The sequence below is a fragment of the Lepidochelys kempii genome, chromosome 10 (assembly GCF_965140285.1).
Source record: "Lepidochelys kempii isolate rLepKem1 chromosome 10, rLepKem1.hap1, whole genome shotgun sequence".
Lineage (NCBI taxonomy): Eukaryota > Metazoa > Chordata > Testudines > Cheloniidae > Lepidochelys > Lepidochelys kempii.
In genome coordinates, this window is record NC_136389.1 from 13,807,787 (window position 1) to 13,824,291 (window position 16,505).

Sequence of the window (16,505 nt, forward strand, 5' to 3'; positions counted from 1 at the left end):
CTATTGGGGCAGCTGGGGACGCAGCAAGACTGCCAGGGTATGAGCCACAGAAACAGAGAATGGGTTGGTATACCTGCCACAGAGAGGCACCGATGTCACATCTGCCCTTTCCTCTGGCCCTTTACTCCATCTCCTAAGCACCATCCCCAAAAGCAAGCTCCAGATGTCCAGGGCACTTTGGGGCAGCTTGGGGCGTACCTATCTGCCTCTCTCAGACACGCTGGGCAGGCTGCGTGCCCCTCCTTTGGTGCCTCTCCCCCCTCGCCTGCCCCCCCCCCCCCCGAGAGCCAGAGCCAGAGCCAGAGCCGGCTTTGCCTGGTGAGGGAGGCTGCGCTTCCGCGTGAGTGACAGCAGACGGGACTTCCTGCCGGGGAGCTGCTGCAGCGCCCGGACGCTTTGCAGGCGAGCTCTCTGGGGTCGGCGGGGGGTGGGGGTGGGGGGCAGGGCGGTGAAGGGGCCCCCTCAGCTGGAGCCCGTCCACGGCTGCCCAGGGAGAGGAAAGGTAGCAGCAGCCAGGGAAGGAGGAGGAGGCGGCCGCGCTGCGGAATAACAGGACCCCCCCCGCGTAAGGGAAGAGAGAGGAGAGCTGCTGCTGTCACTGCTCCAGCCACTCAGGTATTTATATGGCCCTCTCACTCCACATCCTTTCCCCACGGCTCCTCTTGTCCCCTAGCCTGGTTTGGCACCCTTCCGTCCTCCTTCCTCTCCGGCGTTGACAGCCCCTTTCCCTCTCCATCCCTCCCCCATCCCCAGGCTTTGGAGCTGCTCCCCAGCAACAATGGGTTTATTTCAGCACACAGCCTGGTGCTAGTGGAAGCAGGGGAGGGGGCTGCTTATTCTCTCCCCCCTTATTCACCCCCACATGGTGCCCTTCACAAAGGCTGGGAGATGCTCTGATGGGGGGGGGGGGGGATATCGTCTCCCGCACTGGGACAATTGAAAGGAGAGGAGATGCCCCCTTTCCTACACCCCTAGCCGAAAACAAATCCCAGTCCAGCATGAAATTTCTCCCACTTCATTGTAAAACACACAGCTAAATTCTCTCCCACTGGAGGGAGACGCTTTAAAAACTGCTTTGAAATGGATTCTTGGGAGGAAGGGGTTTCCCTCCAAATCTGTTTTAAGACATAATCCCCAACCTTAGCCCAAGTTTCAGTTAGGTGGAGGGAGAATTGTCTCGTTTCGGATTCATTTTGAGCCAGGTTTATAAGAGCATCTGGCTCTTGTGATGAAGGATTTTGCTGTGTCGTTTTTGTTCCAAGGGAGCATTTAAGCATCTCATCTATTGTTTTTCTGTAAAAAAAAAAAAAAATCCCTCTTGTTTGAAATTGTCCCCTCCTGAAACATTCCTAGGGGTTGAAAGCAAACCTCAAAAGATGCTCTGATGATGGGAATTGAGAAGATGTGATGAAACTTAAATGATCTTCTGATATAAGTAAGTTAATATAGATCGAAAAGACCACAAACATATGTCCTTTTAATTTGTACTGGGTGAACACACATTAATTGGAGGAATCAAACATGTTTTTCCTTCATCACCAAACTCCTCTGCCCCATATATATTTAAAAAAAAGAGTATTAAAGTATTTTACTAGAGACAGATGCCCCTCCATCTTCTACAGAAATCTAGCACCCTGAAGAGAGGGATCTAGACTCCATTTGTATACCGATAGGGACATTAGTCTAAATTGTTATTTAGCAGATATCTTTAAAACTCATATTGTGCATGATTTATTGCACCATTGTTTTCAAATGTTGAAGAATGTCTAATAATTTGAATGCTCTTTTTGTAATTCTTGGTATGTTGCTTTTGTAGAGATGACATGATTCAATATTTGCGTGTGAAGTGCCACGACATTGACATGTGCTGAATTGTTAGCTTGTGAAGAGAAGATGTACAATATTAAAATACCTTAGTTCTGTCAAATTGCTTTGACAAAAGACTTCAGGAATTCTCTTTGATATCTTAATTGCACCATTTTCTTACCTACGTTTGTTTTCTGTTTACAAGCCTGAAGATGGCTGCTTCTTCCTCCTGCAATGTGGAAGAAGATGAGAGCCTGAAGGGATGTGAACTCTATGTTCAGAAGCATAACATCCAACAGATTTTGAAAGAGTGCATTGTAAACCTTTGCATAGCAAAACCAGACCGGCCAATGAAGTTCCTCAGAGAACATTTTGAAAAATTAGAAAAGGTCAGTGGCTTTCATGTGGCTTCTATTTTCAGTTTCCAAGTGTATGAATGCAAAGGATGTTCTTAAAGTTTCATATATTTGGGTGCAATCTTTTCTTAGCATTCTGCTTTAGTAGTTATCCTTTTAAAAAAGCTCCTAAGAGAAAAACTTTTGTTTGCATATGTGCAGTGCAATATCTGATATCATGCACAACTTCTTTTTGTGGGATAAGGGTTATAATTTCTCCTCAGATTGCAAGGACACTCACACTGACTGGTAAAATTGATCCAGAGAGTTACAAAAATTTATAGCATTATAACATACAGGGCCCTGTTCTCCCCTTCCATCAGAAGGACCTGCACAGCAGAGCAATGTGTGGGTTCTTCCTATTCATTCCAATGTCAGGAGATTCCTTACCTCCATCATGGAATCTCCAAGTTCTGTGTAGATCTCAGGAAATGCGCAGAGGCCAATCTGCTACTTGACTACACTGACTCCTGTCCATACTGGAGAGCACAAGTACCGCAGGAGTGGTGCTTATAGGGACTGTCTATACTTTGACTGCTCTGAAAAGGCATTTTGCACAGTGTAGAGGCATGTCATCATGCTAGGCTGATCTGGTGTGCCCACTTACAGACAGGCATAGTGTTATAGATGAACCCTTACTTGATTTTTCTCATGCCCAGAGGAATCAAGAAGTCCAAACAGACAGTTGGATGCTAAGAAGCACCTTCTTGTGGAGGGTTTCATTTATTAACAGAAAAGCCAGTACAGAGTATAAACAAAACTTTCACCCCAACATCTCAGCTGTAGGACTGGGTCATTCTTAGCCTATCTGTCTCTCACCTGAGTCTAGTGCTCATCTTTACCCAGGCTCTTCCTCAAGGATTTTCTCAGTTCCAGTCTTTGCCTCTGGAGTTAGGACTCTTGCTCCTACCAGAGTAAGAGCCTTCTCTGGAGTGAGGGGAGGTTAGTCCACTGTGACTCTTCCCCAGGGATAGCAGGTGATCCCTGCCTGGCAAAGCCTCCGGCCACTGTCTAGGAGACCCTGACTGAGACCAGGTCCTCTAGGATACCTGCTGACTGCATCTCTCTTCCTACAAGGCTCCCCTCTCTAAGAGCACCTCTTACAGGTTCCCCATTCTGATGGATTCCACAGACAGCTCACCCTCTAGGCTCTCTGCTCAGCCGTCTTCAGGGAGCTCCTCCCTACTAGAGCTTCCTGTCTCCATTTAGAGTTTTCCTTTAACTAAGCTTGGATAATCTTTATTAGGTCCAGGTGCTCATTTACTAATCAGCCACCTGGAGTAGACAGTTACCCCCTGATGAGGCCTTCATAAGGTGGTCACAGGCAGACTTGGCCCTAAATCCCCATAAAAGGCAACTGCCCTTTGTGGGGAAAAGCAGCACTGATAAACACATCCTCAGCTGGAACCCGACAGAGCTTCCCAGAAGCTATCTTGGCATGAGAAGGAAGAGGGGAAGCATGTAGCAAAGAACTTTCTCCTCTGTGGAGACAGGATTCCCTCCAAGCATAGATGCAGAAGGAAGTATGAGGCTCTGGATCTTTAACTGTACAAGGCCTCACTCCTGCAAAGACTTACACATATGCTTAACTTTAAGCCTAAGAGTCCTAGTGGGACTATTTGCGTGCATAAAGTAAGTGTGTAAATCTTTGCAGGATCATGGTCTAAGTTAGATGTGGTTGCAACTTGACTTCATTTTTAAAAGTATTTTTATTGTAAATGTGGAATTTTAGGTTAAAAAGAAAAAAATATGCACAGAACAAGAAATATAATAATCAGTTGGCTGCAAATGCAGCCTATGTACTATATGTTGTGCATGCATTGTTTGTATGATAGGTTTCAGAGTGGTAGCCGTGTTAGTCTGTATCAGCAGAAAGAACGAGGAGTACTTGTGGCACCTTAGAGATTAACATATTTATTTGAGAATAAGCTTTCGTGGGCTAAAGCCCACTTCATCAGATGCATGTAGTGGAAAATACAGTAGGAAGATATATATATATAGAGAGAGAGAGAGAGAGAGAGAACATGAAAAAACGGGGGTGCCATGCCAGCTCTAAAGAGAGCAATCGATTAAGGTGGGCTATTAGCAGGAGAAAAAAAACGTTTGTAGTGATAATCAGGATGGCCCATTTCAAACAGTTGACAAGAAGGTGTGAGTAACAGTAGGGGGAAAATTAGCAGGGGAAATAGTTTTTAGTTAGTGTAATGACTCATCCACTCCCACTCTTTATTCAAGCCTAATTTAATGGTGTCCAGTTTGCAGATTAATTCCAGTTCTGCTGTTTCCTGTTGGAGTCTGTTTTTGAAGTTTTTGTTGTTGGCCAATGTACATGGCAGAGGGGCATTGCTGACATATGTTGGCATATATCATGTTGGTGGATGTGCAGGTGAACGAGCCTCTGATAGTGTGGCTGATGTGATTAGGTCCTATGATGATGTCCCTTGAATAGATATGTGGACAGAGTTGGCAACGGGCTTTGCTGCAAGGATAGGTTCCTGGGTTAGTGTTTTTGTTGTGCGTTGTGTGGTTGCTGGAGTGTATTTGCTTCAGGTTGTTTTAAAATAAAAAAACCCAATATTTGTATACTGTTGGAAACAACTTAGAGTATACACCATGTTATGGGGGGGGTAACACTCTGAGTGGACCACCAAGGTCATTAGCTGTGGCACATATATCACAAAAAAGACAAAATTCACATCAAAACAGTTTTTTCTAAACTTCTGAAAACTGAGCTCCACTTCAGTACAATGAAACCAATTCTGGTTCCTCCACCTTGCTATGTATTGGTAGAGACTTACCTATTGTAATGTACACATCTTCTGAACTTTGTAGCTAGTGTGAGGGCGACGTGCATCATACTTTTGCAAAACGCTTTCTTAAAATGTGCCACGCTAGTCCGTATTATTTCAGTATTTTATTATTAGTCTCCTTGGCTAATGGGATTATTTATTTGAATTGCAGTTGCAAGGGATCATGGCTCCATTGTGTTAGATGCTGTACACAGAATTAGAATTTACATTGTCCCTGCCCAGAGAACTTACATTGTTTTCACTTAGGTTTTTACTATTTCAGGAGAGAGCAGTGGATAATGCTTCATAGTAGTATATAGACCAGGAGGCAAACAACTTGCCCCCATACAAACCAGTGAAAACTTTCCAGTGTTTTGAAAGCTGAATGAGATTAGGGGCTAGATCACCTGTTATGTGAGGAAAAAACCAACCAGGACAGGAAATTCTGTGAATTTCATGTTGACAGTGGAAGGAGGCAATGTTTGTCTTAACTCCTAGGGAACAGTCAGGGGAGTCAGACCCTGCAGTGCTTAAAGTTGGCTGGAGTCCCAAAGGGTTGTAGACCTGGCCAAAAAATAAAATAATTGAGCTGGGTTGCTGAGGGGTGCACTTTAAGCAATGTCTTTCCAAAGCTGCTGATCCCAGCTTATGATAAGCTCCCCACTTTTTTCAGACCACTTTAAACACTGAGCCCCCTGAATCTACAGATCTTGGGACATCCCTGGAAACCAACAGCTTTCAAATAGTGGTTAGTCTCTGTCTAGCAGCATGACTCCCTCGATCAAAGACGTCCTTGAGGGGAAACGGGCTCACATCATTGAGGGTCTTCCAGTGTAGGATAAGGTTGACTAGGTCAATTGTTTGGGATTGATGGGGTGAACCAATGCCATGGGAGAGTGGTCCTCACAACCGTACCCAGCTTGCTGAGCTCTAAACTCACAGGGGCAACAGTATGATGGTGCTGTGGAGGCAGGACTCCCCTCTTTTCTGTGCAATCATCCTAGATCCAACTGAGCTGTGTGGCCCCTCAGTGAGTAGAAGCATTTAGGATGATCAGATCCAATATGTTGCTAGCAACATAAAATCCTCAGCCCTGCCATGTGCACAAGTGCATCCCTGTCCTCATGTGGAACCCCACTGAAGTAGTGAGGTTCCATATGGGCTCTTGGCATCACATGCTGAATCAGGACCCAAGAGTGCAAAACTGGTGAATCCTGCACTTTGATGGCTTGTGATGGGGCGATTTATAATTTGTAAACAAAAGTCAAGAGAATTGCTTCAGAAACCTTCTATCCTGTTTTTAATACCTACTGACACTATTATTACAGGCAAGTGTGCCAAGACAATTTTAATATACCTTGTGTTTGCCGAATAAGGAGCTCGACAATTGCCATCAGAGTTTGAGCTAACACCAAATATGACTGTTCATACAATATTTTCTCTTGCTTAGGGAGAGCAGTGAAAATCTTTGGGTTTAAGACTTTGCTTAAAACATTTGATCTAAGAGTTATTTTCAAAAAATTGGATATTTTAGTTCATTTTCCAAATTTCTAAAGTTAATGGAAAATCTAACTTTGTTTCACTAGAAATGGCAATAGCCTTGAATGCCAGGACATATTCTCCAAAATTCACTTGAGAAATTTTGGGTTCAGATGAGAGGTATTTTTTCAAACATTTAAAAACTGGAGCTCATTAGAAAATGTATTAAGATAAATCCACAGTGTCAAATTAATTCTTGGTGCAGCCCTACTGACTGCAGTGAAGTTACATCCAGGAGACTGAAAAATACAGTTTGTATTATTATGCTAATGATCTCATTACATATCTTAAACTGCATAATTAAACTAGAGATTAAACTCAAGAAAACATAATATAGTCCAATAATCATGCATCACACGTGGCCCTATCGTGCAAACACAAATAGGTATAGTCTCACGAATGACAAAGGAACAAGTATTAGCCGGATGAGGTCTGTTGGTTCAAGAGGATCATACCTGGGTAAGATCACAAATCAATGCCTTCTGCAACTGATTAAAGTTTGATATCTAAATCTATACCAGTCATTTACTGTCAGGTCTGGGCAAAAGGTAAGGAGAGAAAAAAATGCCTGTTGTCAGCTTGATGCTTACAGGCCATAATTTTTCAGAGACCAGCCTGCCTTCAATGTTATTGATTAGGAGGTGTTATTGACACAAACTTGATTTACTAACCGTAGCAATTCCAGAATATAGGAATTTAAGAATAATTGCTGGGAATCATTAGTACATCTGTTTCTGTTCATTAAATACAGCCAGGTCCTGCTGTCTTAAACATACTACATCAGCTCTTACCTTATTTACTATTTTATATTGCTCCAAAGTGAGACAGGTGCCTAGCAATACAGGTAAGTCAAGATTATTCCTGCCCCAAGGAGTTTATAAACAAATATCGAAGGACACAATGCAATGGGTGACAAAACATTAAGGAGGGATTGTGAGGGGAAGGCCAGAGTGACATTAAGATTACTTTCTTCTTTAACAAAGACTTCGGCACAGCACGGATTGATGATGGTTCTTAACAAAAGATCTGAATGAGAAGGCAGTGGGCTTAAAAAAAATGTGGGACCTTGAACATCAGTAGTTTACAGATAGAGTTTTCACAAACCAGAACAAAATAGCCTAACCCTTAACAAAAAGAAAAGGAGGACTAGTGGCACCTTAGAGATTAACCAATTTATTTGAGCATAAGCTTTCGTGAGCTAGTGAGCTGTAGCTCCCAAAAGCTTATGCTCAAATAAATTGGTTAGTCTCTAAGGTGCCACTAGTCCTCCTTTTCTTTTTGTGAATACAGACTAACACGGCTGCTACTCTGTAACCCTTAACAAGTACAGCCCCAAACAGTCCATTTCTTCCAAGCCACCTCCTCCCCAAATGCCCAAGGGAAGAAAAAGTGGACTTTGCAGCATGCCTGGAATGTAAACAAATCCTGGGTCTGTTGGATCAAAGGTGCAATTGTCTAAGCCAATGATTAATCATAGAAAACACATCTATAGTGTTGCTAAGGCAATATCCCTTGCCCAACAAAGGATAAAATGTTAATAAAACCCTTATTTACTGTTATAACATTAAACCATTAAGCGTGGTCTGGGGTTCCATGGAGAGTTATTGCTGGTTTATTCACATTGTAACAACTGCCATTAAAAATCTTTAACCTTTTGTTGAACACACAAAAAAAGACAGAAAACAATTAAAGCATTTGGAACTTAAAGAATTAATTAAGGTTTTCATTTGAACAATTTCCCTTATTCCCATTCTCTTTAGCAATATAGAACCTTTTATAGGGGGATACCTCTGCTTGATGGACTTTTTAGATGGTATTACCTTGTCCTTTTTGTGGAAAAGAGAAATAATTAACGTATCTGGTTTCCTTTAGGACAAAACCAAGCACACACACACACCAAGAGAGAAAGAAAGGATAGCAAAAGAGAACCTAGTCTCTGTCTCTAATGTTCATTCTTGCTTGTATCCTAGCTGCTGGAGATGGCAGGCAGAGCATACTATCTTATCAGCCACTCTGGGTATGTCTACACACTGCAATTAAACACCAGAGGCTGGCCCATGTCAGCTGATTTGGCTTGCAGGGCTTGGGGTGCGGGGCTGTAAAATTGCTCTGTAACATTCGGGCTTGGGCTGGAGCGTGGGCTCTGGGACCCTCCCCACCTTGAGGGGTCCCAGAGTTTGGGCTGAAGCCTGAGCCCAAACATCTACACTGCAGTTTTACAGACCCATCGCCCGAGTCAGCTGACACAGGCTGTTTAAAGGCATTGCTTTTAGCTTGCCTTTTTGGTCAGACTTACAGCAATGTTGCAAAGGATGGAGTTATCTTGTCTGGCTCAGCAAGGCTTTTGTTAAACAGAAGGGGGAAAAAAGAGAAGAAAGGGGAAACAAGGTGGGGAGGAAAATGACACACTTAGAGGGGGGCAGCTGCAGGAACTTTGGGGCTTTCTTTTTAGATATGATTAGGATTTAGGTGAATCCAGTTTGTACCAATATTTGTCTCCAACTTTTCTTGCTTTTATAAACAATTTTATATAGCTGACTGAGTTGCCCTTTTGTTACCTTGCATAATTTAGAATATGGATAGTCACTGCACAACACACTCTGTTTTAAATTGAGGGGGCTCAAGTTTGAGCATGTCAGCTGATTGCTACTGTGGCAATATCACACAAGGAGAGAGGAGGTCTCTGTTAAGTAAAGCAATACATATTGGTTGTATTATTGTTGACTTCCTTATCGAGCTCCTGTTAAAGTCAATGGAAAGTCTCCCAGTGACGTAAAAGGGAGTTAGATTGGACTCGTAACCCTCAACCACCTGCTGCAGTGGATAAGAGAGAACCAGACACTGGGGAAGAGCAAACTCAGAATAGCACTGGAGGCTGAGAAAAACGAAAAGCTGGAGTAGTTAAGACTAAAGAATTTGCCTTTCTTCAGTCTCCTTGCAGAGCATTACCATACTCCATGGACAGCTCAGCTGGACCGCATTTCTGAGACAGTAAAATGGCTCTTTTAAGGGAAGATGGATATATTTAGGGATGATTCACTCATCTCTACCAGGAGATTTTAGTTATTTGGCTGGTTCGTCAGCAAATTGTGATTCTTTCCCCACACCACAACCCCAATGAACCTTTTAGTGCCTGTATAAAGTGGGGAAATAGAAAGCTCTAAAATGGTGCAATACATTATTGTATTTTAGCCTTCAGGAACCATTTAATTTGGTGTCTTTGGCCAATTATCATATTTAGACCTCTCACTTCGCAAAGAGACTATATTGAATTTTATTATTAGCAACTTTACTTTTCCATTTATAAGGTATGCCCATCAACAAATTCCTTCAGCACATGTACACAGAAAGAAAATGAAATACATGGTAATATATTGGCCAAATGCCAATTAAGGGGCTGAAACATCCCACCCAGAAAGCAGCAGTAGACTCCGAACTCTCTCATACCCTACTAGCCAAATCCTCTTCTCCAATAGACAGTACAGGGAGATGAGCTTCTTAATAATCGTTAGTTTTAAATAAACAGATGCCTGAGCGGGGTTGATTATTATATCACGGGGCCAGTTTCGTGGGGTCCTGAGGACCCCCTGTCAGGTGATGAGTTGCCCTCAATTTCTGCTGACTTTGGTGGGAGAGGAGAGCACTCAGTGCCTCAACATATGAGATGCTCAACATATTGTATGATCAGGCCCAGTGTTTTCAAGCATCACTGTAAGCAGCAGCTCTACACCTATGAAATTAGTCTGGTCACTTTACCAGTGTATGGAACAGCTTCTGAGAACACTGTTTTCCAATAGCAATACAGGATTTTCCCCAATCTTTACCTATTAAGTAATAGAACGCATAGGATTATCTGTATAGAATAGAATAGGATTATCTGTACTTGCTCCATCTGGTGATCCCCAGATAATTGCACACATATCTCCTGCCTAGAAAGAGAAGGAACCAAACCATATCAAGTTTACTATTAACACAGGGCTGAGATTTGCTGAAATAAAGTCAGTAGTAAACTGATGCACAGCTGTTAAAATATTAGCTTGATAATAAATGCTCATACACCCAGGGACCTAGCTACCCAAGTGTCAGACCATCTTTCTGTAGCCGTGACCTCTCATAATAGCTACATTCCTCTGTAGCAATAAGGTTTTCAGCCAGTAGTGGGGAGCCTCTTGAGCCCAGTAGACAGAACTTTCACAGGAACCAGATGAAAACAATGAAACTCACTCCCAGGATGACTGTTAACGTCCCTGCATTCAGAACTAAGTGTACAGCTCATTCTGTCAAGTTAGCTTTCCCGCAATATTGCTCATACACACATGCTCCAAACCCCCTCCCCAACCACCCTCAAAAAATTGAGCAGATTTTCCTACCTGATGAAGTATTAGAGGAATATTATGATATCTTCTGAACTGTGAGAGGCACAGAGACACTACGGTGCTGGTCACCAGTATAAGAACTTGATAGATTGGGTAGACAGGGCAAACAGGCTGCCTCGAAAAACATGGTTTAGACTGGAAATTTTTGTATTTTTAAACCCCTTAACCTAGATTTTTTTAAACACAGGAGTGATGTGTTTTAGTAACTTATTTTACTCATTAGGGAAACCTGAATCTCTGAAATTGTGCTCTTAAGAACCATGTGTCAGAAATAAATTAGAGCATCACTTAACTCCCTGTCTTAGTTTTCATTTGTCCATATGACAATACCTTCCCAATTCTCAAAGTGGGGAATTGCTGGACTGGAATTTATTGGCAGACTCTGAGGGAAAGTTGCTCATTATCTGCCCTTACTTTGTCTAGATGTATCCTTTGCTTTTAGTTTCTGATTATCAGGTGATTTAAAGCCTTAATACAGAAAGGTACTTGAGCACATGCCTATCTTTAAGCATGAGTAGTCCCATTGACTTTCAAAAAACATTGACTTCAATGAGACAAGCACATAAGTAACTTGAAGCACATGAGTAAAGAATCTTGCTGAATTAAGGTAATGAAGTCCAAAAGAAGTGCTGGATCTGTCATTGTCCAGGAGCAGAATTTCATCAGATTGCGATAGAATTTTAAGGCTTGTTTAAATACCTTGCCAGCTCCTGCTTCCTGCAGTGGTCTCTGCTGTTTTGAAAGGGGTTTACAACCTCATGTGACCCAGCTCTCTTCAAGTGTAGTGCTTTCATTTTGGGTTTTTAATTATTTTTCAGCATCAGCACAATAGTATTTTCAACATCTTCCCTATTCAATGGCCCTAGTGATTTAATTTCTAGTGGAAAACTGGATTGGGGGTTGGCTAGCTCGATAAGGAGTAACACCACTGTTGTTTGGGGTAATTTATATGTGGAGAAAAGCTACAGCAATATTTTTGGTTAATTCTTCAACAGATAAGCTGCTCTTCACTCATTTCTCAAGTATACAAAATTCTACCTAAACTAAAGTGCCTCAAAATAAGCATTTTAAGGGCACAAACATCAGTTCAGAAATGTCCATGTGTCAAGGTTCCTCCCCCACTCTGAACTCTAGGGTACAGATGTGGGGACCTGCATGAAAACCTCCTAAGCTTATTTTTACCAGCTTAGGTTAAAACTTCCCCAAGGTACAAATTAATTTTATCCTTTGTCCTTGGAATATCCACTGCCACCACCAAACTCTAACTGGGTTTACTGGGAAACGTAGTTTGGACACATCTTTCCCCCCAAAATCCTCCCAACCCTTGCACCCCACTTCCTGGGAAAGGTTTGGTAAAAATCCTCACCAATTTGCATAGGTGACCACAGACCCAAACCCTTGACTTCATTGAAAAAGCATTCAGTTTTCTTACAAGAAGACTTTTAATAGAAATTGAAGTAAATAGAAGTAAAGGAATCACCCCTGTAAAATCAGGATGGTAGATACCTTACAGGGTAATTAGATTCAAAACTTAGAAAATCCCTCTAGGCAAAACCTTAAGTTACAAAAAAGACACACAGACAGAAATAGTCATTCTATTCAGCACAATTCTTTTCTCAGCCATTTAAAGAAATCATAATCTAACACATACCTAGCTAGATTACTTACTAAAAGTTCTAAGACTCCATTCCTGGTCTATCCCCGGCAAAAACGGAAGTCACAGACCCTTTGTTTCTCTCCCTCCTCCCAGCTTTTGAAAGTATCTTGTCTCCTCATTGGTCATTTTGGTCAGGTGCCAGCGAGGTTACCTTTAGCTTCTTAACCCTTTACAGGTGAGAGGATTTTTCCTCTGGCCAGGAGGGATTTTAAAGGGGTTTACCCTTCCCTTTATATTTATGACACCATGGCTCTGACGAGAGTCATTCATACTCAAATTAAAGTAATAAGAACATAAGAACGGCCATACTGGGTCAGACCAAAGGTCCATCTAGCCCAGAATCCTGTCTTCTGAGAATGGCCAATGCCAGGTACTTCAGAGGGAAGTCAGCTGTTGGCTCATAGTCTGCTTGAAATTGTTTAAATGCAAACATACCATTGTTAAAATTTATAGGGCAAGTTCACACCTCTCTTGGTGCTATTACTTCATTCGGTCTTGTTGCAGTCTCAGTAAAATGGCAGTAGTCTGATTTACATTGAGACACCTATTTTTGCATTCAGAACAGCTAAAAGCTTCTGTTTTTTTTAAGTGAAAGCTGAAACTGAAGAGCATACAGAAAAATCTGTGGGAATTGCATAAGCATGAAGATTCAATGCAGGCCTAGTTTGCCCTAAGTAGTGGATGAGATTTTTAATGTTTATAACGGACATTCTTGGAGACTGATGTCTTCTATTTATCTATAGCAAAGGCAGAAGTGGTGCAAGCACTCACAATGCCCCCCCCCATTGTTTTAGAGAGACCACATCTAGGGTCTTGTATACATTAGGGAACCTCAAACCCATATTTTAGCTCCAGTATAAGCTCTGGCATAGACTGGGCAAAGGTATTTTTACAGCCATGGTTAGATGTTATAGTGGCAAAAATCCGTATGCTAGGTTTATGCTAGAGTTTATACCACTGGTAAAAGCGTTACATGATTGCTTAAAAACTGATCAGGGATTCCTAGTGTAGATTTATCTTGGTACAAGAGCAGTTCAGTCTTTATTCTACTTCAGTGGTTGATCTGCCTGCTGCTTGTGATAATTAATTTCAAAAGAGTTCTTTGTTGGTCGAACTCTCCTCTTATTGAAGTCACTGGTGCTAGAGCTATGCTGATTTTTCTTGTCAAGGATCTGGTACTGTTACTTTACATGACTTAGCTGTTCTTTCACTAATTTGGTTTGCTGTTGCATGTGAAATGTGTTTGACTATATAATACCGACTTGTCATGTAAGGTCAAAGTTTAGGATGCAGACAGATGAAAGATTCCAGTCCTTTCTCCTGTGATGCATGTTAAATTCTCTTTCCCCATATCCTTTCTCTGTCAGTGTGGTGGGCAAGGCTTCCCAAGAGCCTTTTAAGTAAGGCTGCAGCTAGTTTAGTCATGGCCAAAAGGTCATTGTGTCTTTACTCAAGGGCACTAACCTAATTTCTAAATTACTTTATTTCATTTTCTTCTAGTTGTAGAAGATGCTTTGGGGAAAGTCTGGATCAGGCTATTAAAGCTGTGTCAAACAGCTTTGCCCATATTAACCACTCTAAATAAAGTGCATGGGAGATAGAAATAATAGCAAATAAAATGGAAATGTAAAATTGGTATAAATTGGATCTACCTTGAAACATGTGTAAGAGACTGGGCAAGACTGAGGGAGTTTGGTTTTAAAGTAAACAGACACTATCAAGTGCTTTTTAACAATATTTCTGTAACCATTCTGCCAGGTGATGTCAGCAGCAACAAGGGACAGTTTTAATATCTAGGAGTTCCTCTTAAAATTACAAAAAATACCCCCGTCTTGAATTCCCACCCAGAAATATAACTAACTGTGTCCACTCGGTGCCTCTAATAGGCACTTGCTCACTTTCAAGCACTGAGTCTGTGTAAGAACAAAAAAGAAAACTTTTTTTCTGGTTCATCAACATCAAATCTACTCTGGAGGAATATTGTTTAGCTATAAGAATAGCATTTAGAGCAGCACCAGAAGCTTATGGCAGTTGTGCTTTAAAAAAAAAAAGTAAATCTGGATTTTTCAAAGGAAAAATCTTAAAGACACTTGGCACCAAATTATGTCGGTTTTGATCAGTGACATTTTAAAAGAAAGGTCTGTTGCAAAATCTTGTTGCAGCCTTTCTGGGTAAATATTAGTGATAAAAGGATATTGATGAAGAACAAATCTACTCTGCTTTCTGTGCCTGCTCTTACCTCTTATGTCTCAACCCTGGCCCCATTTAAGGTGCCCTAGCACCTTTACTAATTACTCTCTTTTTACTGATCCATCTCCCATCTTTATGTCTTCTTCCATATGGCCTACTATCCATGAATCCTCAACCTAGCCTACTGTGGGCCAACACCCTCCTACTTTAAATCCCTTCAGAGAATTCACTTAATCCAAAAAGCCATTTAACCCCAGCTCCCTTCCCTCTACACCATGAGATTATAGTGAATCAGAGAGAAACTAAACACAACCTGTGGAACTACTGAGATGTTCTTAAAGCAAATGGTGAAGTTATCACTTACTTTTCTTGCATCCCATCCCCCACATACCTAGTGTCTGTATGTGAATGCTATATAAATAATACATGATAGTAATTTATTATGTAATTTTGTTTCTAAAACATTCTGAAATGCCACAGGGACTTGGCGATGGAGATTATCTACAGAACATGAAAAATAAATTTGTTTCTAAGCCTGATGAGTTTCCAGGAAGTAGTGTCACAGACTTCATGTGTCATTTGCTATCCATAATTTTGTTTTTTTCCTCTCCATTTATTAGTCTTCTCTTTTCAGCAGTATCATTTAATCAGTAAACACAAGCAAAGAAATTTAGGAACTGATTTTTCAGGATTCCAATTTGATTTGCATTGTTGTCAGATCAGAACCACATCTTTTTGGTACCTCTGTCATTTACTAAAGCACTCTAAATACATCAGAAGTATGTTGGGGGAGAACAGTGAGATGTCAGGGAACATGGATAACTGAGGAGTGATACCACAAATAAGAGTTTTTGAGGCACCCTCATGATTTACCTCACAGAAATAATCGTTTTTATTTCCTGTGCTCTAAGGGCCAGTTTCTGCCACCCTTACACTAAATAAATCCTTATTCCTCGGATAGTCTTGCTGAGTTCAATGGAGTTACTTGTGGATTAAAGTATTCCCCAGTATAAATGAGAATAACAGAATCTGGCTGTAAGTAAACAGCTGTGGATTTGGCATTGTACATCCTGTAATATTGGCAAAGTTGAAAACTTTCATGCAGAAGCATTGATGTTGCTGAAAAGCACAGCAAAATATCCTTACAGTTCAATCTGAAGTGATGTTTAGCTATTAGAAGCAAAGCAGATTTAGGTGATTTTTTCTTCACATACTAGATATATATACAAATGCATGCTTGGCTTGGATTTTAAAAGCAGAACCTTTGGCTACAGTTCTCTCTGTTTGGTAACATGAGCTTTTAAACATTGAAAATACCTTCTGTGTTTTGTAACGTAACCTTGCTACTTTATAGTGACGTATATATAAGAAACTAGGGCATTGCTGGTGATGGAATGAGATTCTGCAAGGCATTGAAGTGGAAGACAAGTTTTAATGCGATACAGGAGGTAAGAGAGATTCGAGCCAGTGAAGGGATTCGAAGATGAACGGGATGTAGGCAGAGTCAAAGAAGAGAGGAATGTTTTGGCAATAGTATTGTGCTTAGATCATTGTATTGGTACAGCTGCGCCTCTGCAATGCATCTGGTGAAGACGCTCTGCCGACGGGAGAGCTCTCTCTTGTCTGAATAATAAAATCATCTTCACAAGCGGCAGAAGCTATGTTGGTGGGAGATGCTCTCTTGCTGACATAGCAGTATGCACACAAACACTTGTGTCGGTGTAACTTATATCACTCAGGGGGGTGGTTTATT

General features: G+C 41.5%; 1 protein-coding gene across 3 annotated transcripts in view; it reads left to right on the forward strand.

Annotated features, from left to right (window-relative positions):
- The first annotated feature begins 310 nt into the window (after positions 1–310).
- PRKAR1B (protein kinase cAMP-dependent type I regulatory subunit beta) overlaps positions 311–16,505 on the forward strand; it is a 118,662-nt gene continuing 102,467 nt past the window's right edge. The window contains exons 1-3 of one of the 3 annotated variants that reach the window (XM_073362094.2): positions 315–615; positions 1,354–1,435; positions 2,012–2,195. In XM_073362094.2, coding sequence (XP_073218195.1) covers positions 2,019–2,195 — 177 coding nt within the window. In that variant the 5' untranslated portion in view covers positions 315–615; positions 1,354–1,435; positions 2,012–2,018. Of the gene's footprint in view, positions 616–1,353; positions 1,436–2,011; positions 2,196–16,505 lie in introns of all 3 variants that reach the window. The other 2 variants (XM_073362095.2, XM_073362093.2) reach the window with 2 other exon arrangements.